The sequence below is a fragment of the Mycteria americana genome, chromosome 12 (genome assembly GCF_035582795.1).
Source record: "Mycteria americana isolate JAX WOST 10 ecotype Jacksonville Zoo and Gardens chromosome 12, USCA_MyAme_1.0, whole genome shotgun sequence".
Classification (NCBI taxonomy): domain Eukaryota; kingdom Metazoa; phylum Chordata; class Aves; order Ciconiiformes; family Ciconiidae; genus Mycteria; species Mycteria americana.
In genome coordinates, this window is record NC_134376.1 from 844,046 (window position 1) to 867,541 (window position 23,496).

Here is a 23,496-nt window from a genome sequence, read left to right on the forward strand (position 1 = left end):
GGTAGCCCCGTCCCCGTCCCGGGCGGGAGGGCTCTGCGCGGCGGGTGCCGGCGGCCCGGCCCGGCCCGGCCCGGGGGAGGCTGCGGCCGCCGAGCGATCGCGGGGGCTCCGGGAGGAGCTGACGTCAGGCGGCCCCTTAAATAGCAGCGCAGCCGCCTCTGCCCCGGCACTTCCCGCGGAGGCGAGAGCCGGAGCCGCCGCCGTCCGAGCGCCGCGCCGCGCCGAGCCGCGCCCGCCGGGGATGGGAGCCGCGGCGGCGGGGCCGCGGGCGCGCAGGGGCCGGGGCGGCGGGCGCAGCCCCCCGGGGCGGCCCGGCCGCGCCGCCGCGTAGCCGCGGGACATGCCGGAGCGGCCGCGCGGGGTGCGGGCCGCCGCCGCGGGGCCCCGGGGGCAGCGGCGCGCCCCGCCGAGCCGCGCCGGGCCGGGCCGCGCCATGCCCGGCGGCGCGGCCCCATGGAGTCATGGCGCATAGGGCGCCGAGCGGGCGGGCCCCGGCTGCGGCTCCGGCTCCGTCCCGGCGGCTGGCGCGGAGGGTCCTCGTCCTCTTCACGCTGTCGCTCTCCTGCTCCTACCTCTGCTACAGCCTCCTCTGCTGCTGCGGCGGCCCCGCCGCGCCCCGCGCCCGCTGCGCGCCCGCCCGCACCGCCGCCGCCGCCAAGAAACTTCTGCAGAAGTCGCGGCCGTGCGGGCGGCCGCCCCCCGCCGAGCCCCCCCCGGGCAGCGCCGCGCCCGCCCGCCGCCCGCGGGAGCCCCCGGGGCCGGCCCGCCCGGGCGCCAAGCGCCTGCCGCAGGCCATCGTGGTGGGCGTCAAGAAGGGCGGCACCCGCGCCGTGCTGGAGTTCATCCGGGCGCACCCCGAGGTGCGCGCCCTGGGCACCGAGCCCCACTTCTTCGACAGGAACTACGACCGCGGGCTGGAGTGGTACAGGTGAGGGCGGCGCCGCGGACCGGCCCCCGCCCCGCCCGGGCACCCCCGCCCTGCCCGGCCCCGACCGCCCCCCCGCCCTCTCCCCGCCCCTCCCGGTGGCGGACCGGGGGCCCGGGGCCGCCCGGCTGCTGCCGCCTCCCTCGGCACCGGCGGAGCCGGCGGGGCGGGGGCGGGAGCGGGGCGGGAGCGGGCGGGCCGGGCCGCACGGGCGGGCGGCGTTGTGCTGCCGGCGGAGCCTGTCGCCCGGCCGCGCTCGGGGAGTTTTTTTTCCTCCTCCTCCTCCTCCTCCTCCTCCCCCTCCTCCCCTGCAGAGCCGAGCGGGGTCGGGGCCGGGCTGGCTCCGGGCAGGGCAGCCGTGCCCCAGCCCTGCGCGGCTCTTGCCCTCCCGGCCGTGGGAACGTGGCTGCTGGAGCCCACGCCAGCGCTGCCAGCGCTGCGGCTGCAGCCGCCCGAGCCCCAGCCCGGCCGGGAAGGGGCTCTGGAGCCGGGACGGTAACAGGTTTCCCATCCCGGCTGAGGAAACACTTGCCTGCGTGAAGGGGCCTCTGAAACACGAGTGAATGACTAGCCCACGGGACGGCACGGCTGCCTTCCCTGCAGCCCCGCTCAGCGTGCCTCGGCACCCTTCTGCCATCAGGATTTATCTCTGGCTCTGTGAGAGGGGCAGTCCCTGTCCTCCGCCGTCTTGTCTCTCTGAACTCAGATAAGTGTGGATAAGATGAGATCTCTAGTACTTTGCAGAGAACAGCGAGTGCGTCTCCAGCAGGAGATGGTGGGATTTTAATTTCAGTAAAGGCTTTTGTGAGGAGCACAGGGGTGCTCACGGAGAGGCAGCGAGTACTGCGTGAGAGCAGGTCGCAGCACCCGTGGGCTCATCCCCTGCCTGTGGCCCCACGCTCGGTGCTGCAGGCAGTTCATCCCCGCGGTGTCTGACCCAGTGTCCCGGTGGTGGTTTGCTGCGCCGTTGTGGAGTGCTGCAGGAGCTCTGGGCTGCTCTCGAGCAGGGCTGCGGTGCTTCTGCTGGGCATCAGCCTCAGGAGGCAGAGGAGGGCTCGGCCTGGCCCCAGGTGCCTGCGAGCTCGCAGCAGGGAGAAAGGACATCTGGCACGGTCACTGCGTCGGAGCATCATGGCGGGCGGTGGGAGGCAGCCCGCGGGGCCACACGCCGAGCTCGCTTGCCCTTCTGTCTCAGCAGCAGTTTCCCAGCGGAGATGTCCCGTGTTCTGGAGCAGGGCAGTGCTCATCGGCTGCCAAACGCGTCAGGGGCACCGCGACATGGGGCTCGCTCCCAGCTCTGCTGGGATCCTGGTTTGTCTCCTTGCTGGGCAGGCGTGAGTCGTGCCTGTGGCGTGAGGATGCCGCTTTCTGACCGTGAGCGGATCGGAGCTGCTCTGAGCAGCACCTAACTGCTGGGCACTGGGCTGGTGCTCCGGCCCTTGCAGCTGAGGTTCATGCCTGGGGAGGCAGCTCAGGCACTGCACGGGGAGGGCTGTCTGCAGACGCAGGCAGGTCGGCTGCCCTGCGTTGTACTTGGGTCACAGCAGACCCTGCAGCCAGGAATGTTCAGCTCCTTTTGCAGCAGTACCAGTGGCAGGTGACGGAGAGCCAGGACAGGCGCGGGTGGAGCTCGCTGAAGGTGTTTCCCTCTCCTAAGGCCAGTGACCCAGTGTCCTGGTGGTGGTTTGCTGCGCCGTTGTGGAGTGCTGCAGGAGCTCTGGGCTGCTCTCGAGCAGGGCTGCGGTGCTTCTGCTGGGCATCAGCCTCAGGAGGCAGAGGAGGGCTCGGCCTGGCCCCAGGTGCAGGCGTTGTGCTGCATGCCCAAACTGCAGCATGCCCAGTTTCTCCTGGCCTTTGGAGAGTAGCTGCAGCAGTGTCCTTCGCCTGCTCTTGCCCCTCGGCAAGTCTGTGTCATTCCCTCACCCTCCCCTCGACATCAGACACTGTCACCCATCCTGCATCGCCTAAAAGCAAGCGGCTGGGAGCAGCCCTGCAGTACAGGCTGTAAGGACAGGAGCAGCAGTGGTTTGTCTAACAGCATCCAGAGTAGCAGGACAGGCGATGGAGCGGACGTGGGTCCTGGCTGAGTCCCTTGCTCAGAGGGGAGCTGCATGTGCTCAGCGCCTGGCTGGGAAGCAGCCCCCCCAGTCCTGAGCTGGGGTCCCCCCACACAGTCCTTGGCCCTGCAAACTCTCCGGGCTCTTGTGCTTCCCGTGCGCACGGTCGGTGCAGGAGTCCGGGGCTGGGAGCCTCGCAGGCAGCGCAGGACCGAACCGAACCTCGTGGCACTGCTCCTGCAGAAGTGCTCGTGGCTCCTTGCAGGAGGGCCGGGGCCACAGAGCCCGGCCCGGGCAGCGCTAGCCAGCACCTGTCTGAATGAAGGGAAGGGGCTGCGCCCCAGGACAGACCCCGCCTGGGGCACGTAAGGGCACCCAGCGTGGTGCTGGTCCAGGAGGCAGGAGCCGTGTCCCCCTCCCGCACACACTTTGGCACCGAGGGGCTGCGGCAGTGAGCACCGAGCAGCCGACCTCCCGCCCCAAGCTGTGGTTCAGCCTGGAATCCTCCACGTGAAGGGACCCATCTGTGACCGGGAGGGACGCAGGGACGCAGCCTGTGACAGTGAGTGGCAGTGGCGACAGGCAGCTGCTGAGCGAGGCAGGGGCAGCGATGGGAGCACGGCCGGGTGAGCAGCGTGCTGCCCGGGGCCTGGCTTTGTGTCTGGATCGATGGAGAGATCACGCCGGAGCAGCGGAGCCTCCAAATTAGTTCAGCTAAAACAATTAAATGACACTTCCCTGGTTTTATTACTTCTTTTTTTTAACCTCACAAATGTGCCAAAACTTAAGCACAGAGGCTGCTAATGTATAAAACGTGGCATTGATTTTCCTCCTTGCAAGTGGAGCAATTAAATGCGGAGCAGGTCTAACCCGCAGCGTGATGAGCTCCTGTCGCTCTGCCAAGAGGCCGGGGAGCAGGAGAGCAGGGTCCTGCTGACAGCCGTGTCCCGGGGAAGGGCAGAGCTGACGCCGTGACCTGGCTGTGAAGGGCTGCCCCGCCGGGACCCCGGGGCGGGGAGGCTGCTGCTGGCTGGGGCCAGAGGCCGTCCCCAGCTGCCAGCCAGGGAGAGGTGATGCTCCCGTGCTTGGGGAGCACTGCGGTGCGGTGGGGGCTCTGCAGGTAGCCCACACCCCATGGAAAGGCAAAGGCTTCCCCCTTCATGGGCAGAGACTTCGCTTGCGGGAGCCCCTGGCTGCTGCGACAGCCGAGCGCTCGGTCCGGCTCCGTCCTTCCCATCTTGTGCCCCAGTGGGGAGCCGAGCGGAGGGACCAAGTAGGTCTTTGATGCAGTTGAGAGCAGCGTGAGAGCTGAGCTCCTCTGATGCTCCAAAAACATCAGTTTGCGTTTTTCCACATTTTCCCCTGCCCTGGAGTTGGTCTGACGTGGAGGTGGCAGAACCAGCAGGAGGGGACATCTCCTGATCCGCCTGTCCTTGCCGGCTCCAAATGTCGTGCTTGCTCACAGCTGCTGTTTTCATGGTGCCTCCTGCCTTAGCTCCTGCCATCGCCCCGGGCAGCCTTGGCCCCCTCCGCTCTGGGAGACGGCACGCCGGGCAGAGCCGGACCCCTCTGCTTTCCCCCGCGCCAGACCACCGCCCAGGAGCTGCCTGCTCACCGACTTCAGACCCAAAACACCCATGCCATTTCCAATTCCCATCAGCCTCTCTAATCCACCTCATTAGCTACAGATACACTACAGGAAAGGTATTTTTAGCAAGATCTGTTTTAAGACAACTGAAACCAAACAGCCAGCTACTGGGGAATATCGATTCATTACCAATCCTGGACTAAATGTTCAATATAGAGCTTTTCCTGCTGCAGGTAGCGTGTGCCAATAACCTTCAATATTTTTCAGAACACAGGGAAGACAGTGCCGCTTAATTTGCAGTTAACTTTGAGTGGTGACTCTGTAATTACAGCATCTTAGGGTGTGCTTTTCCTCCCTAGGATTCCTGAGTAACCCTGTCAGATGCTCCAGCGTGATTTTCACAGAGAGGGGCTTCTCCTAGCAGGTCCGGCTGCAGGCTCCTGCCTGGCAGCCTCCGCTGTGCCTCCGTCTGCAGGAGCCGAGCCAGGAGCAGGCGCTGGCACAGGGGAGAGCCCCGTCTGGCTCCCGCGCGGATCCACCTGCCCGAGTCCCGTCCCAGGGACGGCACTTGGGCCGAGCCCCGGCTTCCCCACGTCCCGGTGTGACAGGTCCCTGAGGGCCCCCCGCGCTGCGTTTGCTTTCGGGGTGCTGCCGGGGCTGCGGCGGCACGGGGAGCGCTGCCGGGCTCTGAGCGGTGGGCGCCGCGGCTGTCCTGGGGCAGCGGACCCTGCCAGCAGCGCTGCGCCATCCCCGCGTCCCTGTGCCTGCGGGAGGGAGAGGAGGCAGCGGGCACAGCCCCGGCTCCTGCACTCCGCCTCGCTAATTGCTCTCTGCTAATGGCCGGGTTGGCTCACACACAAATGGGAGCCCATTAGGCTTTGCCCAACAACGCGGACTGTTTTGTGGGCTTGACTGACAGTGCATTTTGCTAAAGTTAATTAGTAAGAAGAGAGGAAGGCAGCAAGCTTCAAGGATGCTTTGAAATTTCCTTGACTTCAGGAGTGCCCCGGCTCTGAGGAATGGGTGCGAAACCTCCGGCAGAGACTTTTGTGTGAGGAGCTGCCCTGCGGGCAGCGTGTTCCCTGGTTGCTGCCTTGCCTACGACCGCCTGCAGGCAGCGGTCCTGCCCTGCCCTCCTCTGGGTGGGCCTGGCTGCTGTGGACACCCTCGCTCGGGCCCCGGGAGGGCTTCCCCTGCTAAGGCGCTGGGAGAAACGCAGGGAGGTAGATCCACACAGGGTGCCAAGCCTTCAATATTAATGATGCGCGTTCTTGCTCTGTCTTCCGTGACCTTGATTGTAAACGCTGCAATTTGTTCTAACCTTCGCTTTGGTAGCACAAAATCCAGCTCGTAACCTGGCGTGGCCGTGGGCTCGGATGCTTCATGAAGCTGGCGAGTGAAGGACGCCGGTCCCTGGTGGCCTTGGGCGTCCGTCGCGGGGGTCAGGCGCCGTCTGCGGTATCTTTGCGCGGTGTGTGCTCTGGGGTGTGCGCTACCCGCTGCCAGCGGGCTGGGGGCAGGGACCAGAGCAGGCTCCCGGGGCAGGCGGTGCCCGAGACCCTCTGGCAGCAGAGCAGCCACCCAGGCAAGCAGCCAGCAGCACCCGGCCCTTTTGGGAGTCTGCAGCCCTGGGTCCTCCACACAGTGACCGTGTCCCAGGTGCGTCCCCGGCAGCAGGCACGTTAGACATGGCTGGAGTCGCTTTTTCTCAGCGCTGGCGTGTGACGTGGGGTCTCCAGGACCCACCGCTGGGTCGGTGTGGGTTGTTCTTGGTGCCGGCACATTGCCCCGTCCATTTGCACGCTCCTGAGCACTGGAAGATCACCAAGTGGGCAACGTATCTCTGACGCTAGCCTTTCACTAGGGAATCACTGCAGCAGCTGCGGCGTATTAGGTGATATTTTTTTTAATGAATATTCATTTTTAAAGTTTCACCTACGGAAGGAGTTGCTTTGGAAATGGGAGAGGGGGAGACCCCAGCCTTTCTCCGTGAGCCACGGGGCCTCTCCCAGCGGCTGGGCTCAGGCCGGGCTGGGGTGCGTGCGCTCGCTGGTGGGCTGCCTGCCCCGACCCAGCAGTAGCGGCAGGGCTGGTGAGCTGTGCTCCGCGAGCACCGCGCTGGGAAACCCTGGCCTCCCGACACTTCCCAGCCGTGCTCCCGTCGGCGCTGGCCTTGGGCTTTGTCTGACCCTCCCTCGGCGCTGCACGGTTATTTAGGAAGATGGGAGTTACACATTGGCTTGAGTGCATGAATGGCGTCGGCAGCGTGCCCTTTGGAAAAGATTTTGTTGACTTAAAGGGCACCGCAAATCTCTGGAGCATTCAAATGATTAAAAATGAATCAGCAACAAAGTTAATTACTGTGTTCACACTGCTTTTATGCATTGAAATGTTCCTCATTAGCTGTCTGTGAGCACTGGTGTAAATTCTTTGAACATAAACATTTATTAAAGGTAGCCGATCCGTCATTAAGTCTGAGGCTGCCTTAGCACGGGCGGTGGCAGCGGGGACGCAGGGCCGGGCCAGCCACTGCCTGGGCTGCGCTCTGGTCCCTCGGGGCGGCGTTTCCCTGGGGCGGACGCGGTGCATCTCTTGAGCGTGCGGGCTGGGAGGGCGCAGCAAGTCCATCCCGCTCAGCGTTGCAGGAGCCCCGCTCCCGGCGCCAGCCCCGCTCCCGGGGCCAGCCCTCTCCCCGGCCCCGTTATTGTCGTGCTGCCAGCCTTAGCGGGTCAGGGGAGGGGACGCGGCAGCGGCGCCGGGGGACCTTGGCCGGGGGATTCCTGTTCGCCCCTTGAACTCCTGGCAGGGGTCTTTCACTGCAAGCCGCCAGCTGTGCGGCTCTCGGCCGGGGTGTCCCTGTGTCCTAGACGCCCGCTGCGATGTCGCTCAGCCGGGGAGAGTTTTTTATCTTCCTCACACCTCAGTTTCTCGTGTGCTTGACCCAGTTTTGCTTAAACCTCCATGTAGCTTTGCTTGAGCCTTCGTCTGCTGCTGCCATCCACGGTCCTGCTGAGCCCAGCAGTGCTGGGCCACCAGCCGCGAGCCGGTGGTGGCTGTCATGTGTGCACACCTGTAGCACGGCACGGCACGGCACGGCATGGCATGGCACAGCACAGCATGGCGCAGCCCCCTCAGCAGTGGGCAGGGAGCTCGGGGCCAGGTTCCTGCTGCGGTGCTGAGTCCCGTGCAGCAGCCGGGCTCACTCCGCCATTGCCGGTGGGATTCTGCCTGGGCTTTCCCCGGCTCCTGCCGGGGCGGTGCGGCAGGCAGCCCTCCCGCAGAGCTCCGGCCGAGGGGGCAAGGGGCAGGCTGTGGCGTGGGGAGGGGACCTGCCGTCCGGTCAAGGTGGAGCGGTCCCGTGGGACCATCCTCGTGCCAGTCTGTGCTCTTGCAAGAGTTTCTGTGCTCGTCTCCAGCACGAGACAAGCAGGAAACAAGCTCGCAGCCCACCCTTCTCCCAGCTCCCCGGTGCCGCACGGAGCAGTGACCCTCGCCGCTGCCCCACCACCCTATAAGCCCCTGCCGGGAGGACAGCAAGCGGGTGCTCGCTTGTGCTGGAGGATTTTGACTCCGAGCCTGGCGAGCTCCCCTCTCCCTGCCTGCGCGTGGGCAGCGTCCCCGGATGCAGCCGCTGAGCCTGCGACATCAGCTGGGAGAGGGAAAGCGCACAACCCTCGTCACAAGAGCCAGCACTTGGGGTTTTTTTGCCAAATTAAACAGTTTGTTTTTATGCCGATGAGTGGATGGAGTCCAGGATTACGCACACGTCAGTCTCTAGCCTCCGAGGAGAGCCCGGGATGCGCCTGCTACGTCTTCGCACGCAGCGAGCTGCAGCAGGCAAATACTTACCCGGGAGCTGCCCCACTCTCCCCTGCGCTCCGCAAGCTGGATGGAGGGGCCGGTGCTGTAACGGGATTATCGCGTGGGCGCTCTCCCCACGCACGCTTATCTGCAATATCTCAATCGTCTGATGAATTTTTGTACAAATTCCTCCCTGGGAGAGTGTTTCACGCATGTTCGACATCAAAGGAGCGCAGCCAGTGAGGGAGCACATGTTTCTTTAATGTGGGAGTGTTGTAGGGGCCGCGGGGTGCCCAAAGGCAGATTATAAGAAAATTAATAATTCAGGTCTAGGAAAGGTGCTGGTGAAAAGTTAACTCCTTCGGGGCGAGGTGCTGCCTTCGCACGGGCACAGCCGCAGCCGGGGCCGGGCTCTCCGCTGCTGCTGCCCCACAGCCGTGGGGCCGTGGGGGCTGCCCAGGGACGTGCCAGCTCCCAGGCACCGTAGGGCATAGTGACGCTGGCTCGGCCACGTCAGGGGCCATGCCAGCAACTGGATGTACCTGACCTGTGTCCCAGTAACGTGGGCAAACGCAACCTCTAAATCTGCAGGTTGGAAGGGAGCATTAATGCCCGTATCAAATGGCACTAAAGGGCTTTAAGAATTGGGTAACTGTAATGAAAATAATCTCTAATTCAAAAGGAATTAATGCTGTCTCTCCAGCCAGGGTAATGCATTGAGCAGGGGATTTGGCTGGTGCCGGGGATGCCCCCCGCTCCCCCCGGTACGCTCACAGGTCCTGCCGCGTGGGAGCCCCGGCCCCGGGGAGTGTTTGCAGGGCCACCGTCGAGCACGCGTGCGTGCAGCCCCTGACCGACGGACTGTCCTGGGGGGAGCTCTGATGCCCCTGATAATTAAACGCCTCTGTTGGTCAGAGCATCGGCCTTCTTGGCAAGAGCAATGAAAAGCAAAATGAAGTGAAAAGCCTGTGGCTGCTGAACGGCATCCGCGGGGAATGAGGGATGAGCTGCGTCCCACCAATGCTGCCGGGAAGAGCTTCCGACACCTCCCGCAGAGGCTCGTCCCTCCTCGGAGGGGACCCGTCCCGCGCATCCCTGGAGCGACGCTCCACGGGCCAGGCCGTGGCTCGGGTCTCGCAGCTGCGGGTGGGTGTGGGCAGCGGAGCAGGCAGCAGCTCTCAGCCGGGCAGGAGCCCGGGCTGGGGCAAGGCACAGCATCCTCTCAGAGAGCAGCGGGGCTGGGCCAGCGCTGGGCACGCCGTGACCCTCCCTTGTGGTTTTTCTCTCCCAGGCAGTGGGAGGGAGCCGGGTGCAGGGGAGGGACAGGCTGCTCCGCTCCCCAGCCCATGGCGTTGCTGCAAGACCGGAGTGGAGTCTGCTCCACTACGTCCCTAAGGGTTTCTGTGCAAAGCTGTCCTGCTATTCACTCAGCATCAGCGTTTTTGACCTCCCCCATTTCTGCCGCGTCGCAGACTCCCGTCACCAGGATATGGTGCGGATGGAATGTGCACCGCTGCCGGGTGGAGAAACCCGTGGTGTTTCTCCAGCCTGACCGTGCTGTCGGGGAGAGCGCTGGCAGCGGCTGCTGTGACACCGGCGCGGGCAGTGCCGTCATGCTGCGGGGGAACCGAGGGGACTCGGAGGGGAGGGCTGGGGCCGAGGGAAGCAGCCTCACGCTGCCCTCCCGGACCACCAAAGCCACCCCCGCCCCTCCCACGGCAGAGGTGACCCCCCAGCTCCACCGTCACGGGAGCACCCGTTATATAGTGGGGTAGTGAGGGCAGCCACGCCATCCCCCTCCCAGCGGCACCGTCCTCGTCCCCAGTACAGGAGGAGGTGGCCGCTGACGGTCCCTCGGCACCCAGCAGCTCTCCCAAGAACGGCAGGTTTGGTGTCGCCTCTCTGCACCCGTGAGCGCTCCAGCCATCCCTCCCCGTCGGTGTCACCGGTACGTCACCGTCAGCGTGCTGGCGTCAGCTCTGGCATCGCCTGGCAGCAGCTCGCTCAGCGTGTGCCAGGAGCCGGTGCCGAGGCCGGCTGGGGATCTTTGGCAGTTGTGGGCGCCCAGGACAGGTCCCCGAAGCGGCAGGAGCAGCTCCTGCCTGAGCCCCGGCCGCACCGGCTACCGAGAGCCTTCACACCTAAACACGGGAGTCTTGGGCTTAAAACTATGTGACATGTTATTTGTATGCAAATAACTCTGTGAATGCACAAGTCCAAAAATATCATTTTAAAGTCAACTGTAATTAAGTTTGCAATGCGTTTCCCCGCTCTTGCAGCCCTGGGGATCCCGCCGTTAACGTAAAGATGAATGCCTGGGTGACATTTCTCCCCCTTGCATGGTTTCAGCGGTGATTTATTTATCTATTCGGGTTGTGTTTTGTTGTCTCAGCAGTCTCTGTTGTTCAGGAGCAGCAAACACTGGGAGTCCATTTAAAAAAAAACAACTCTTGTCTCATTTCAGTAATTTACTATGCAGAGATTTTCTGTTTTTCATAATGGATTAGAACCTGTAATTTCATTTTTTGAATACATGGACCTAATAGCTCACGTAATGAAAGTCTAACAAGCCTGAAGATGAGCCATTAATGAAACAGCAGTTTTATGATTCTCCACCAATATATTGCAATAGTGAATCACTTACAAAGCTGTCCCGCGCTGATTTATGATGAAACTTGTTTGTGATACGGAGATACAGCCGTGATGCCTGCTGCTAAATTAGCATTTCCTGACAGCCGTTAAACAATGGGAATCGTAATCGGGATTTATGGGGTTTGAAGCGGAGCAGCGGGAACGGCCAATTAAGCCACGTCCGTGCTCAGGAACCTCTGTAAAACAGCCCTGTTAATTTATGCTAACGAATTAGTTTGTTCTCTTTCAAATGAGGACGCTGGTCAAGAGCGCGTGAGGGAGCGCGGGCTGGCTGCCACGCTGCCCCCGCACAGGCCGCCCCGTCCCCTCGCGCAGCCCCGTCCCCTCGCCGAGGGGGACCGTGCAGGGTGCAGGGACCGCGTCCCTGTGCCAGCGCCTGGGGGAGCGAGGACGGCCTTGACCTCATCTGTAGCTCCGCGGCAGCCTGGCGCAGACCCCCGGGCACGTCTCTTTAGTGTCTCTCCGCAGGTCTCTTCCAGCTGCTCATCCGGTCCCCCGGCCCACGGCCTCTTCTTGTCCCCACGTCACCTTCACAGGGAGCGTCCCCTGGGGACCCACCGCCCTCGGCGCGTGCTGCTGCCCTCTGCGATGCCCCGGGTCTTCCATCGCGGTCCCCTTGTCACGCGGGATGTTGTAGGCTGCTGCTGTGTCTCCTCCCAGTTAGGTCTTTCATCGGGTTTCTCTCTACAGAGCAAACCCCAAAGCCGGTGGCTGTGGGCCGTGCTTTAGGGACCTGCAATGACTGCTGGTTTCCCTGGAGGTGTCTGGTTTCGGTCACCGGACTGATGCAGCTCTCGGAAACACCGGCGTCGTAGCGCGCCAGCGAGGCAGCATGGCCGTGGCAGTTGTGCAGGGTTTATCCCATGAATAAATCAGTGCCTCGCTCTCTCCAGCTGAATTGCTGCAGCCCGGGCTGCTGATGTTTGCTTTCCCTGACTGCTTCTGTCTCCAGGCCTCACGGGGTTACCCCGACATCCATAGCTCCGCGTCTATTAAAGCCACTGTTGCACCAGCTCCTCCCCAGGCTCCTTCCCTGGGTCCCCTTGCAGGGGTGGGCGCCCGCGGCGGTGCCCAGCCAGGGCAGCCCTGCCGGGGGGACGTGCGTTGCGGGGGAGCGGGGGGCTCACAAGGAGTCCCACGAGCCGGGTTAAGGACGCGCCTGCTCACACAGCGGCTGCTGCCGGTGCCGCGGGGCTGCCAGGGCGCGGATGCGGCCGGAGGGCAGCAGCCTCGCTGCCCAGTCCCCCTCACCGCAACGCGCTCGCTGTGCACCAGCGCACCTCCCTGGGTCCGTGAGGGGAGCCAGCCGGCTGAGCTCTCCCTTCCTCTTGGAAGAACCCTGCTGTGGCCCCGGTAAGGAGCAGACCCGGGGACACCCCTCCTGCTCCCTGGGGTCCCTGTGGCTGGGCTGCCCACGGGCTCTCCGGCAGCCAGCGTGCTGCTCTGTGCCGGGCACGTGCGGGCGCCTCGCGTTGAACGTACGGGCTCTGTTTAAAAAAAAAACCAAACGCTCCTGGAGGCACTTTCCACAGTTCCCCATAAAACTCTCCCCAGGCTCCTGACTGTGCCTCTCAGCCCATGTTCCGCTGCGCAGCTGAATCCAAAGCAGCCAGTTCATGAACACGAGCCACCAACCTGCGCTGCAAAGTGGGAAAAGTGGCAGATGCTTCTGAGCAATGACCGTAATTGCAATAGAAGGTGCCCTTGCAGCCTGCGCCTCTCCGAGGGGCTGGGGCAGGAGGGCAGCGGCCCCAAGGCAGGCGCCCGGCTCGCCGCGGCACTGCTGCCGGGAGGGCTCCTGCGTGCCCGGAGCTGCCGTGGCAGCAGCTCGCTCCCCGGCGTGCGTCCTGGTGCCAGTCGGTACCCACGGGACGCTGGCCTCGTCCTGCCTGCCTGCGCTCCCTGCCCGCTCCAGCCAGGGGACCCGTGGTGCCGTGAATCTGGCTGAGATGGATTTGATAGTTTACTCTAGTGATACAAGACCAATTTATAAATCTTTCCATCCCATTAGTTTGTATTTGATTTGGATGTTCGCATGTCAAAGCAAATGATTTAATTAGTGCTAAGCTGGGCTGCAGGGATGCTACATTTTCCCCCAGTCCGGTGCTCCCTCCCTGGCCGTGCAGCCCAGCTCCCTGCGCCAGAAACAGCCGGGTGCGTGCAGGACCCCTTCTGGGAGCCACTGGGCCTGACCGAGCCCCCGGCAGGGTGGGGATACCCGCATGGGCAGGAGCCCCGTGTCCCTGGGCAGCCCCTTGCTCCCGGGTCCCGCCGGAGCAGCAGCACAGCACCCAGGGACGCAGCCATCGCTCCCCACAGCTTCTCATGGCGGTGGCATCACACAGCCACCACGCTCCTGCGGCCCGGCCCCGGCAGCCTTTGCCGTCACTGGGCACAAGGGTTGGGCGCAGGCAGCACTGATTTCCTGCCCACCTCCAGGATGAAGGCAGCAGGACGAAGGCACTGTGCTGCCGGTGGGTGCTGGAGGCCCTGGGCTGGCACCCTCCTCTGCCCGGGCACGGTGCTCACTGCGGTGCCGTCGGCACGGGAGCGCGGGAGCTGGGGTGCACCGTAGTGTGACTGGGGGGGAGAGATGCCGTGTAATCGCAGTAATTCCAGAAGGAGCCGCTGTAATTTCTTTTGCAAATGGCAACTGGTGCAGGAATGGGGGATGAAAGGCTGAGCACAGGCTCCAGCAGAGACTGTCTGCTGGGTAATGCGCCCGTGCCAGCGGCCGGGCGGGGTGGCAGGACCCACTCCCCTTCCCGGCTGCAGACTGAGCTCCGGCGCTTTCCTTACGTTGATAATGACTTTACCGACGACGGGGACGGAGCAGCCCCAGCTGCCACCCAGCCCCGGGGTCCCTGGCAGTCTGGCCGAGCCCTTGCCCCCCGTCCTGCCTGGCTCTGGCCTCCCGCTGGAGCCGAGCATCTCTGCTTGCTGCTGTGCCAGCGGGGCTGCCGGTGCCCCCGTCCGCTGCGCCAGGGGTCCCCTGGGGCTGGGATGGACCCGGGTCATGGCCAGGGGCCCTCTGCAGCGCTGCAGGAGGGAGCTGTGCCTGCCTTGTCCTGCCTTGTCCTGCCGGGAGGGGACACCGCGCCAGCCCCACGCTGCAGACGCCACCTCCCAGTGCCGCGCCTGGCCCGGCTCCTTCCTCACCGTCACCTTCTGCTTCGCTTGCAGGAGCCTGATGCCGCGAACGCTCGACAGCCAGATCACAGTGGAGAAGACCCCCAGCTACTTCGTCACCAAGGAGGCACCACGGCGAATCTTCAACATGTCCCGGGACACGAAGCTGATCGTGGTGGTGAGGAACCCGGTCACCCGGGCCATCTCGGACTACACGCAGACGCTCTCCAAGAAGCCGGACATCCCCACCTTCGAGGGCCTGTCCTTCCGCAACCGCAGCCTGGGGCTGGTGGACACGTCCTGGAATGCCATCCGCATCGGGATGTACGCTGTGCACCTGGAGAGCTGGCTCCAGTACTTCCCCCTCTCCCAGATCCACTTTGTCAGCGGGGAGAAGCTGATCACGGACCCAGCCGGGGAGATGGGCAAAGTCCAGGACTTCCTGGGCATCAAACGGGTTATCACGGACAAGCACTTCTACTTCAACAAGACAAAAGGTTTTCCTTGCCTGAAAAAGTCAGAGAGCAGCAGCTTGCCTCGCTGCCTGGGCAAGTCCAAAGGCAGGACTCACGTGCAGATAGACCCCGAGGTGATCGAGCAGCTTCGGGACTTTTATAGACCTTATAATATCAAATTCTATGAAACAGTCGGGCAGGACTTCAGGTGGGAATAAGCGTCTGGGAGCAGAGCGGCGGTGACGTGAGGCTGTAGTCTTCCGTGAGGGGGGCCAGGGGGGCTGGAGCCAGGACACCCCGGCCAGCCCGGCCTGCCCAGAATCCGTGAGCAGAGGCGGGCAAGGGGCTTCCCCAGCCCTCGGGAGGCTGGGATGCTCCAGGGCGAGCTGAGGTGGGGGAAGACACAGAGTCCTGCCGCAGCCACCGAGGGATGAGTGCCCGGCAGGCACTGCCCGTCCCGGCAGGTCAGCGGTGCCGTGGCTCACTCCGTGGGGTCCCATTTGCCACACGGTCCCTGGGGCCACGGTGATGGCCCCGTCTTGCAGCCCATTCGCAGGCTGCTCCAAGGCACATCCCTCCTCTGTGTCCCAAAGCAAACCGGCGCTCCCGGACACCCTCCGACTGCGGGCAATGGCCGTGGGGCTGTCCCCTCGCGGCCGCGTCCCGCCGCGGTGCTGGGGCGGGCAGAGCTCCGGCCACTCCACTTTGCCTTTTGTCACTTAAGCGCAGTGTGTAACCACGAGGACAGTGAGATGTATCTGCTTGAAAAAGAATTCTATGAAAAATGTTGTACCGATATTTTGTCCTGTGAATAAAGCACAGAATCCTGCTGTTACGGGTACTTTAGTGGCACTAGTTTCCTTGTTCAGCATGTGATCCCTTTGTGTAAATAAAAGCGGCTACCACCGGTCCGTATGCATGGGCTTTTCTTAGGGCAAGGCTGGGCAGCCCCGTGCTGCACCGCTGCCCGTGCAGTGCTGCCAGGGGCCCCGCACAGCCCCACTGCACCCACGGGTCAGGCGAGGCGGCGGGCACGGGGCTCGGGGCAGGACAGCGGATCAGCCTGGCACGGCGAGGAGGGGACGTGGGGCACGGCCCTTCAGAGGGGTGGCGGCACCGCTCGGGGGTGCTGGAGGACCCCGGGGTTAATGCCACCGCCTGCCAGGCGCCGGGAGGGCCCACGCTGCATTAGACGCAAGCAGCAGTAATTTATGGTTGAACTTAATGGGCTGTTCTATAGGAGCCCACAATTACGCTGAAATGTCAAGTGCTGCACGCTTTGCTAGATGCCCCCCCCAGCCTGTGCACACCTCCCGTTGCATTAGTCACGTTTTTCCTTTGATTTACCTCCCCGGTGGCTGCAGCCAGCTGGGCAGAGGTGCTGCACCACGGGCAGGCTCTGCAGGCAGCCCCCCCGCCCTGCCTCAGCTGCACGAAGCAGAGCAGCACCCGCAGCACCCGCAGCACCCGCAGCCGGGCACCGGGGACGTGCGTCAAGGTGCACGTGCCCCAGGCAGCTCCTACGTGGTCTCGCCCAGCCACAGCATGACCGTGCCAGCCGGGAGCTGCCGCACCTTCTCCAAGCAGGGCTGGAGCAGAGCCCCCTGCGCCGCCCTGCTGCGCCCCAGCCCTGCTCGCTGCCGGCACGCCCTCAGCACCAGCCCCGCCGCTGGTCCCCAAACCTGGCCAAGCCCCGCAGCGCCGCGGTGCCCGGCAGCGCGCGGGCAGGCACCCCTCGCCCCAGCTGGGTCAGCCCTGTCGCTGCCGCTCCTGCGAGCACCACACCTCTCCCCACACCTCGCTGAGCTGATCCCCGGACCAGCCGCCCTCTGACTGCCGGCGCGTTCGGGGAATTCTCCCAGCTCAGCGTTCTGCCCGGAGCAGAGATTGATGGGCTGCATCCTCGGGCGCTCGCAGCCGGGCGCAGCATCCCTGCGCTCCCAGCTCGGCACGCCGCGAGCAGTGCGGGAGCCGGGCCCAGGCAGCTCCCGCAGGGCTCGGCTGCGGGGACCGGCCGCTGACCACCGCCCCGGCACAGCCGGGCAGCGTGGATCCCAGCCTGCCAGGGGAGTGCCGCTCTGTGGATGCACACACGTAGCTCCATCCCATCCTGCAGCAATCCATCTTAGGAACCTGTTAGCAGGCCCTGTAATGAGCACCACTGTTCATGAATATCAATAACGGCTCTTGTTGGAGTGGTGTTATTTGCCTTTCCGAGTTCTGGACTGTTTGAATCATCTATTGATTTTTGTAGTAAATCTCAGGCATTTCTGTCAAAGGTTGCAATTTACCACTAGCATCTAAATCTCAGCCCCAGCCTTCAGCCTCTCCCCCATGCCTGCACGAAGTGGTGCGGTGCCGTTTTGCAGCCGGGCTCTCCCGGGGCAGGGAGCGGCCCAGGAGAGGCCGGACAGGCCAGGAGGCTCCCGCTGCGTTTGCCAGCGCAGCACGGGTGCCGCGGCAGGGCCGGTGCCGGGGGCACGGGCGGCTGTGAGGTCCCCGCGTGCTCGGTGGCAGAACAGCGCAGGGTACGGCAGGAGAGGGACAAAGCCCCTTTCCAGGGCCCCTCCACCCGCTGCCAGCACGGGGCTGGGCACAGCGAGGGCGATTCCCGGCCAGCCCCGCTCAGACTCGTCCTCCAGCGGCACCGGGGCCACCGGAAAGTGCCTGGGGAGAGCAGCAAAAGGGGGGGGGTCCTCACGGGGCGGCTGTGACCCAGGAGGGCACGGTGTCATCCCGCAGCGTGGGGGGGGACACGGGCACCCCCGGAGCTGGTGGGTCACAGAGGCAGGCTTATGGACACGTTTCACTCTGAAACCTGTGCTTTCTGCTGGGGCTGCACAAGGCAAACGCAGAAGGGGGAGGATGGGCCCGAGCCCAGCCCAAGCAGCCGCTTGGCTCTGCGCACCTCGGGGACACGCTGGCTGTGACAAGCGCCCAGGAAAGGGGGCACGGCTGGGCGGGACCAGGGCTCGGTCCGGGGCACGGCTGCTCCCTGCGCGCACCGCAGCCTTCCCTGGGGAGCCGTCAGCCCCGGGGCTGCTGGAGACCCCAGGCCGCTGGTCCATGTGTCCGGAGCCCCGCGCCAGCAGGACCAGGGCGCAGGTGACTGCGGGGAGCCGCGGCCCCAGGCACCCTCTGGCCTCTGGCACAGGGCTGGGGGATGCTTCGGCGCAATGCACGGTGGCCGTGTGGGGATGCAACACGACCACGGACCAGTTTAAGAGGCCTTACTGGAAGTGATTACTCTCCAGCAAGCTCCAATAGGAAAAAATTGGATGCACTTGACAGATATCTAATAGAGCCCTATCCGCATCTCTTCCTCGATCATCCAGCAGCAGCCACAGGAGCCGCGGGGGGACACAGCAGCGAGGGTACCCAGAGCCAGCTGTGGGCAGGCAGAGGGAGAGCAGGGGATTAATGGCCGGCTACAGAAAGATGGGATATTTTCTTGCACGATTTTTCCTTTAAAGAAGAAAAACATTCACAGCAAGACACACAAATCCCAGCCTCGCAGTAGAAAAGCCATTTCCAATCCACTCCAAGGAGGCAGAAGGTGCCGGGTTAGATTGATCCCCCTGACAATACTGTATTAGTGGGAAATTAGAGCTGGAGCCTGAGGAAACCGCTGCAATATCAAACAATTACTTTACATTTGTCCTTACAAATGGAGGGAGCAGAAATGTGCTTAAATCAAGTATTAGCTTTCCAAAGGGTAAGCAAACGAGGGCTCAGGAAGGGCTGTACTGAAAATGCTTATCACATTAGGAGCTCTTAAAATGTGGCTTAAAAAGCCTCGGAGTAGACGATCTGCATTCCGAAGAGGCAGGGCGGGGGTTTGGTAAGGACGTCGAGCAGCGCTGGTTTGGTGACGCCGACGCCGAGCAGAGGGGCTGCCAGAGGGAGCTCCCCGGCTCGGCCAGCCTGCGTCCTCCCTGCCGGGAATGCCCCCAGCCCGGGGGACGTGGGGGGCCAGAGCCACTGCTCCGGCCGTGAGAGCTAGCGCGGGGGCCCAGGGACCCCAAAACGCCTCTTGCCGGCTCCCGCAAGCCATCCCCGCCTCACTGCCCCGGCCTCCGCACAGGCAGGGGCTGCGCAGCCCCCGGGCGGGCAGGGCTGCGGGGGTCCAGCCCGGTTCCCTGCCGGCGGCGGGCAGGCCGAGCCGGCGGGCAGGGCTGCGGTGCTGCCCTCGCGCTCAGGACAGCCGCTCGCGTCCACGCTGCAAACAAGCAACGCATCTGCTGCGCACAGGTCTTGCTCCAGCCACCGCTCCCCGAGCACGGAGGCTCTCGGTGAGCACCACGGTGCATCGCTGGCCTCCTCCTCCCCCCGAGAGCCCCGAAACGTCGGCCGGTCCCACCAGACGCAGCGGCGTGATCTCAAGCGGACCAGCTTAGCTGGACTAATCCCCTCCCAGTGGCTAAATCTGCTCGGAGCTCCGGCTTTGCGAGCGCCGCGAGATCCGGCCAAAGCACGCAGGGCCGCGGTCAGGAAGGGAGGAGAGCCGTTGGGTGGAAGGGTGGGACTGGCTCAAGGTCCAGCCACGGTGTGTTTGGCAACGCCTAAACCAGAGGATGGTTTCCAGCTGCCCAGGGAAGGGGGGCTCTGGAGCAGCTTCCCCGGCCGGGCAGAGGTTAGCAGCGGTGCTCGGCGTGCCGGGCTTGCCACCATCACCTGCGGGAAGCCGGAGGGTCCCGCTGCGGGGCCATGCCCGCGTCCCCGGAGGAGCAGGGATGTCAGGGGGTGCGCGTTGGGGTCTTCCATCGTGACCATCCAGTCTGTGACCATTCGCATCCGCTCACAAACGCTCGTTACGGCCCTGAGCAGGAGTGAGACCCCCAGTGCAATCACGGGGAATTGGCTTTGTGCAAAGTGTGTCCTGCGTTATCCAGCTGCCGCCCTGAGCAGCTCCCACACCATTAAACAGCTGTAACAGCTGGAAGGAAAACGCTTTCTTAAGTGCAGACTTTATAAGCTAGCATGTAAATTGTGATGACCGCTGTATAATTTTTACTGGGCCGCAAGGTACGTGACTTAAGGCACCTATTTCTTTGTAAAGGGTGATGGATACCCTTGCGAGAGCGTCCTGCAAAGCCCCGATGAAAGTGTCCAAAGACAGGAGGAGAAGGGGACCTTTTGCTGACCCGATTAACACGTGTGCCAGGGTCAACGTGCTGAACCCAGCTTGCCCACGGAGGAGGGCTGGGCTGCAGTAGCAGGATGCCAGAACTGGAGCTGAGCACGCAGGGACGCAGCGCTGCCCTGCAGCCCCCGTGCTGGCAAAGGGGCTTGAGCTGCCCATCAGCTGCGTGAACCCCGCGGGCAGGACGCGGTGCAGAGGGAAGGAACGTCCCAGCCCCAAAGCTCTCCCTCCCGGGGGAAAGCCCCAGCCCCCGCATCTGGCAGGAGCACTTGGCGTGCTGGGAAGCTGCTGTGGCTTGCACACCGTGGCTTGCACACCGTGGCTTGCACACGGCGAGCAAACCCCTCGCACGCTTGCTCCTCCCACGGGCACCGGCGACGCACCTGGGGGGCCGCAGCCACCGGGTGCTGCAGGATGCAGAGGCCGGGCTCAGCACCCAGACAGCAGTGGGACCCTGAAACTGGGAGTGGCAGAGGGGCTCTAGTACGGCCAGGGACCCCAGGGTTTCAGATTGCCCTCCCTGGCAGTGCAGGGACAGGCACCATCGCCCTGATGGGTAGTTGTCCGGGAACAGACACTGTCTGCGTAAACCCTCGTCCCGCTGCCAGGTAAATGCCACCAGCTTCAACCGTGCTTTTCTAACGGCAGCTGCAGGGTCACGGCAGAGCACGAGGGGGCTGGGTGCCGGCTGTGCCCGCACAAAGCAAGCCTGCAGCCGCCGTGGGGTGACCCGCGGGATTTGTGCCCCGCCAGCGAAGCCGGTAGCACAGGCACAGGGCGCTGGCTACGCCAGGAGGTGCCAAGAGACACCCGCCGCCGATCGGCAGGAGGCTGCATGCGACCGCGCGAAGCCGTCCCTGGTGCAGCACGTGCCGTGGCCCCGGCTGCCCCAGCGGCACTTCCACGGCCTTTGCATGCACCGTGTTTTGATCGGTTCACTCAGGCTTGAACCCCAGAGAGCAGCTGTTTAATATTTATCAGCTCATAAATACTTAAACATAATGAATGCGACTTAAGTGGTCCCTGATCCTGTTCACGCTGAAGAGCTCTTGAGACGTGCTGGGTCAAGGGAAACCTTCCCGGGGCCCATTTACATGGCTGGCAAGCGCCCTGCCCCGTGGAGAGCGGAGCAGCCGGCAGGTCCCCAGGAGCCGCAGCACCGCTCCTGCCCAGCAGCAGCCTCTTGTCCCCAAAACGGCCCTGAACACCCCCTCCCCAGGGGGACCATCCCAGGACCCCCAGTCAGAGACGTAACTTTGACTTAGCATCTCCGTTAGTTATTTACCTTCCCTGTCTCCCGATGAGCAGACCCTGACCCCAGGCGTGAGCCGCCCTGGGAGCTCGGCAATTATTCTTTATTAGCAGGCAAGTGCCCGGCAGCCCCGGCCAGGAGGAGCTGGCTCGGCAGCGTGCTCCCCGCCGGCGAGCTCCAGCTGCGGTGCTGGACCGGCATGTTAAATGAAGCCCAAATATTTTCAGTTGCACAAGGAGCATCATTCGTCTCCCAGACCAAGGTGGGATCACAGTGCCGTGAGCACCGAGGAGATTTGATTAACTCCTTATTAATTAACATGATTCAGTTTCACTGCTGGCTCCGTGTTTATTGGCGGCAGCGGGGATGGGGAATGCACACGAGGCCCTGGGTGGGGGCAGCCCCGCGGAGGGGAGCCCAGCCCTGTCCCCGCGCTGCGATGCCGGGAGCTGGGCCCCCGCTGGCGCTGGCTGTTACGATCCCCCCATGGCCATGCCTCTGCATCGAGCTACACACATTTCTAACACGCCCGCTCCCTCCACCCCGCACAGAGCCGGGCAGCAAATAAATACGATCATTAACAGAAACCTCTAACCCCTTGGAAACGATTAACGCTCAGGAAGAGCTGGGATGCTGATGCATTCAAGTAGGTCAAGTTTCCTCCTATTATTTTATCAGGCTGCAGCAAGGGACAGAAACATGCTGTCGGCTGAACCCCTGGGCTCTGCCACCGCTGCCCAGGACGGGTGCAGCTGCGGCATCGCCCCGCGATGCCGGCACCGCCTGCCTGGGCAGCGCGGAGACAGCGCAGACACAGAACGGGCTGCCCGGGGTGCCGGCTCTGCGCCTGCAGCGATCCCGGGGCCCGCAGGCATCCCTCCGCAGCACGGGTCCCACGCACAGGCTCGGGGAGCTGCACCCCGCTGCCCGTCCTCCCCTTCCCCAGCGGGAATCCTCCAGCCTCTCCGGGCAAAGGCGTCTCCACCGAGCTCCCAGGAACCACCAGCCTCTGACCCCTGAATCGGCTTTCCTTCCTCCCGGCCCCGCTGCCCTGCCCACAGGCACTCGGAGGGGGCAGGCAGCTGCCCGTGGGCACCGCGTCCCCTGCCTGCCCGGAGCACAAGGCGGGCGGCAAGCTGTGCAAAGGAGGAGCTGACGTCTGTCCCGGAGGTTGCCAGCCGAGCTGCTGGTGCCAGCTTGCCCGCCTGCTCTCCCGGTTACTTGCCACCGCGCACAACTGATTAACACATTTAATTTGCTTTGAAAGTTTTCCAAGTTCTTCTACAAGCTCTGCTCAGCGCTCCAGCAAACAGGAGCATGTAGAAATGAGAGGAGCTGATGGTATCAATACTGCGCTGAAGTCCAGGCATCGCTGCATAATTCATTACCTGACAGCTAATTAGCCGGCTGGTCCAGTTAGAGTGACTTCTCTGCAGCCAGGGCTCAGGGCACCGGGGAGGGGGGGCCTGACGCTTGCCGGCACGCAGGCGGCCATGCCGGCAGCTCGCAGGGCCCACGAGGATGTCAGCTGCCACGTGAAACTGCTGCCAACAGATGGTGGCAGGCGGTGGCAGGTGCCGTGCGCAGCGACGGCTGCGAAAGCGCCCGTCGAAAGCGCTTCAGCGCCGACTGAGGAACGATGCTCCGTACGTCCCTGCAAGACCACCGGTTCCTGCAGCGGCCCCAACAGCACAGGGTGGTGTGAGTGCGGCCAGAAACGGGGCGGGAAGGGCACGCCTCGCCAGGGCACGCAGGCAGCGCTGCCCGCCAGCCCAGAGCCCTGCTTGGCCACGGGGTCGGTCTCCAGCTCGCCCGGCAGAGGCTGGCGGCAGCGGCCACGGTGGGCAGCGGCAGGCAGGCTGGCCGCGGGACTGCTGCTGCTGGCCTGGGGTGGCCGCCGGCTCCGAGGGGGGAAAGTTGGGCTGGCGTTGGGCTCACACCGCGTGGCTCCGGGTCCCCGTCCGGCTCTGAGCCACAGCGTGAGGCAGGTCCACGCCGGCGCCCGCAGGGCCAGCCCAGCTCCCTGCTAACCGCAGCCAGCTCCTGCAGCGAGCGCAGCCATGAGGACAGCAACCCCAGCTCCTGCACGCTCCAGTGGCTGGCGATAAGGATGGCTTAGGTATAAATATTTACCCAGTGATTGAATGGATTCAACTGAGTTCATTCCTATTAGAGGATCTGTTAGTAATTATCTGAATATGCGTTATTACCTGGGGACCTATAATCTGCCGCAGTAATGAGTTCAAGTGGCTCGTGTGGCATAATAAGCAGGAAAGGGAAGGTGGGAAGGGGCCCGCTGCCGTCCTCAGCAAGGGCAGGGCAGGGCTCAAGGGCAGCAGAGTCACTCGGCTTCAGGGAGCTGCCGCTGCAGCATCACCGCGGCCGTGGGACACGAAGCTCCCGCTTCGCCTTCCCGAGCGGTGGGTGGAGGGTGAGCCCTGGGCAGCGTCCAGGGACAACTCACCAGGCTCGCAAAGGCAAAGAGAAGCTGAGA

The 23,496-nt window shown here is 63.9% G+C and overlaps 1 protein-coding gene across 1 annotated transcript; it reads left to right on the forward strand.

Moving 5' to 3' along the window:
* The first annotated feature begins 461 nt into the window (after nucleotides 1-461).
* Nucleotides 462-15,364, forward strand: HS3ST2 (heparan sulfate-glucosamine 3-sulfotransferase 2). The gene is made up of 2 exons (XM_075514987.1): nucleotides 462-928; nucleotides 14,207-15,364. Exons 1-2 carry the CDS (start codon nucleotides 462-464, stop codon nucleotides 14,823-14,825), a joined length of 1,086 nt encoding a protein of 361 aa, XP_075371102.1. The 3' UTR covers nucleotides 14,826-15,364.
* Nucleotides 15,365-23,496: the final 8,132 nt, after the last annotated feature.

Excerpts from the sequence above, each read along its gene's own strand:
- HS3ST2 (XM_075514987.1), top strand. The coding sequence starts at position 462 with ATGGCGCATAGGGCGCCGAGCGGGCGGGCCCCGGCTGCGGCTCCGGCT. Across the intron at positions 929-14,206 it reads CGCGGGCTGGAGTGGTACAG|GAGCCTGATGCCGCGAACGC; the intron begins GTGAGGGCGGCG and ends CTTCGCTTGCAG.